General features: G+C 50.9%; 1 protein-coding gene across 1 annotated transcript; it reads left to right on the forward strand.

Moving 5' to 3' along the window:
- Positions 1 to 281: 281 nt before the first annotated feature.
- On the forward strand, positions 282 to 1,229 carry LOC112451741. The gene has a single exon (XM_025011567.1). The coding sequence runs from the start codon at positions 282 to 284 to the stop codon at positions 1,227 to 1,229; it is 948 nt and encodes a 315-aa protein (XP_024867335.1).
- The last annotated feature ends 1,739 nt before the right edge of the window (positions 1,230 to 2,968 follow it).

Below are 2,968 nucleotides of genomic sequence, written 5' to 3' on the forward strand. Positions count from 1 at the left end.
CCTCCTTTCTGGATGAACGCGGACTCAGGGTGGGCGGTCGGCTAACACACTTTGCAGTATCTTATGGGGTCAAGCACCCGGCGTTGCTGCCCGGAAAACATCGGCTCACCGAACTCGTGATAGAGCGCACCCACCGTTTGCACTTACATCCGGGTCGCCGAGCGCTACACTACCTCTTGTCGCAGGAATTCTGGATTCTGGGAGCCCATCAGGCCATCAGACGCTGTCTCTCGCGCTGCTACCGGTGTTTCAGAGCGAATCCACGCACCGCACAGCCGTACATGGCGGATCTGCCAGCGGACCGAGTGCGTCAGGCAAAACAGTTCTCGATCACCGGAGTTGACTATGCCGGGCCGTTCTCGGTCTACAATCGTCGTTCGCGCGGGGCGACCCCCTTCAAGGCCTACGTGTGCCTGTTTGTTTGTTTCACCACAAAGGCGGTCCACCTGGAGCTTGCCTTCTCGTTGACCACCGAATCGTTTCTGTCGGCTCTGAGGCGTTTCATGGCTAGGCGCGGCCGCTGCTCGCAACTCTATAGCGACTGCGGGACCAACTTTGTTGGGGCTCAACGAGAGCTCGCCAACTGCTTGCAGGCCGCCTCGGAGAGAGAGAAAATCCGGTGGACGTTCAATCCTCCCTCCGCGCCCCATTTCGGGGGTTTTTGGGAAGCGGGGGTCAAGGCGATGAAGACCCATTTCAAACGCGCAATAGGATCGCAGATCCTCACCGTGGAGGAATTCGGCACCCTTATCGCGCAAATCGAGGCTATCCTAAACTCCAGGCCCTTGTGTCCTACGAGCTCCGATCCCAACGACCTCGAGGTGCTCTCGCCAGGGCACTTTCTCACCCTGGAACCGCTCGTCGCGGTTCCGTGTCCGGACCTGGAGCCAGTGCCGATGGGCAGGCTCAATCGATGGCAATTGGTGCAACATATGCACCAACATTTTTGGAGACGGTGGCATGAAGAGTATTTGCACAACCTCCAGCAGCGATCGAGGTGGCTAAAGTCAGCACCCGCGATACCGAAGGACACGTTGGTCCTCTTGAAGAGCGAGAATACCCCTCCATTGCAATGGAAGCGGGGACGAATCGTGGAGTTGTGCCCGGGCCGTGACGGGGTTCCCCGGGTCGCCACGGTGAAGACGGCGGACGGCGTCCTCACTCGCCCTCTGGTGAAGCTGTGCCCCTTCCCGTTGGGCGATTCACCGGAGGGATGCATCGAGGCGTAGGGAAAATACGTCGTATTTTGGTGGGCGGTGTGTTTGGAGCATCGCCTATCCCCTTGTACATATCGTTGTAAATATTCGCGTGATACCTTATGTTGTTCTCATTACTTAGATTTTCCTTTAATTTTCATCAATGGATTATAGAACCGTCTCATTACTGTATTCGGCCGTATCATGGCCCATTATTTTAGCGAGACGTCGGTGGATCGCAATCGGCAAGTACAAGCGACTCACCAGTCGGTGCTGCCATCGCCATCCGCCGACGACCGCAATGCAAGTCAGACATACTACTCGCTCGCGACACCTTCCAGGAGCGCGAGCCGGTAGACAATTGTCGTCCAGACGTCGCATGGCACGGATCACTTGCCTCGTCGACGGCCGCTTACGGCTACACACACACACAGTTATTCGCCAAGTCGTCTCAAGAGACGCTCTCAATAACGTGGAGCCGCACGTGGTTTCGCTTGCCTGCCTTGCTTGCCTGATTGCCTGCTTGCTTGCTTGCTATTGCCTTTGCAAGGATCTTGCACCGAGACGGGGCACAACGCAACGGACAACGGCGAGGAACCGGAGCCGGCCATCCACGGTGAGTTGCTTATGATTTCGCTTACACTCTCGCTCAATCTCATGCACGCGTTGCATGCGCCCAGCGCGCCTTCGCCGTACATTAATCGTGAGGGGATCTACCGCCCCTCTGGTCCTTCGGTCATCAAAGCTTTCGACCATTGTTCCATCGGGGAACTTACACCCCCCGACAAAACACTAGTGTTCATTACCTTCAGTTAAGCGGCAAAATATTATAATGCAAAAATCTAAATTATGACAAGACAATAGAACGTGGATAAATTCATGAATATTATGCAAAATTGAATGTTATACGCAAACTTTAAGTAGTACATGTATATATATCACATTAGAGATTGAACAAACGTACAAAAAGCGAGTCCATAATAAGAGATCGCCGTTCAACGAGAGACGAGAACTCGATAACGCTGGCAGTTTTTGACGAACACTCGTCGGGTGAGCTATGTAGTATTTGCAGTGATTAATCGCGAGGTCGTCCCAGACGAAGATGAAACCGACAGATAATATCGCACGCGAAATCAAAACTAACAGACGCATAACGTTATATCAAATCTTTGTTCGTGTTTTCTTTTTTTCTCTTTTCCTTTCGTCTTTATATTTATTGTATGTACGTAATAAGATCGTAACGATGATTCGCGCAACGCAAGTGATAGTCGCCGGCCGTTGTCTTCCTTTTTTTTACCTATTCGAATTTAATTGATCGTTATATTGCTATTGTATCACACAGTATTCACTTATTGTTAATTACACGGCTATATGTAGGCGCGATGTGACTTAGCGGTTTCAAGATGCCGAGAGCTATTCGAAATGCATCTCGCTTGGACTGAACGCGGACGTAGACGCGAAGAAACTTCGCCAATGCTCCGGAGAGCCCCTGTTACAACTGCTAGAATTTCCATTTGCGCTGATGACAAAAATTATCAAATAAAGTGAGACCCTCCCCCGAGGTACTTTGCCAACAACAATAACAGGAAAATGAGATATTGTTTTGCGAGATATATTTCAAGTCGAAATGCGATTGAGCGCACGTTAATCGTCGCAACGAGCGGACACAGCGGCAACTGTAAATTATTATCTATTAGCAATTTTGTTAGAATTGCTTAACTCCGCAAGTCATCTAAAATGGAAGAAATATCTTATTAAGCTCGTTAGGATCG

Source organism: Temnothorax curvispinosus, unplaced genomic scaffold, assembly GCF_003070985.1.
Source record: "Temnothorax curvispinosus isolate PA1 unplaced genomic scaffold, ASM307098v1 QBEX01002518.1, whole genome shotgun sequence".
In the NCBI taxonomy this organism is placed as follows: Eukaryota; Metazoa; Arthropoda; class Insecta; order Hymenoptera; family Formicidae; genus Temnothorax; species Temnothorax curvispinosus.

Coding starts and splice junctions, on each gene's coding strand:
- LOC112451741 (XM_025011567.1), top strand. CDS start 282: ATGGCGGATCTGCCAGCGGACCGAGTGCGTCAGGCAAAACAGTTCTCG.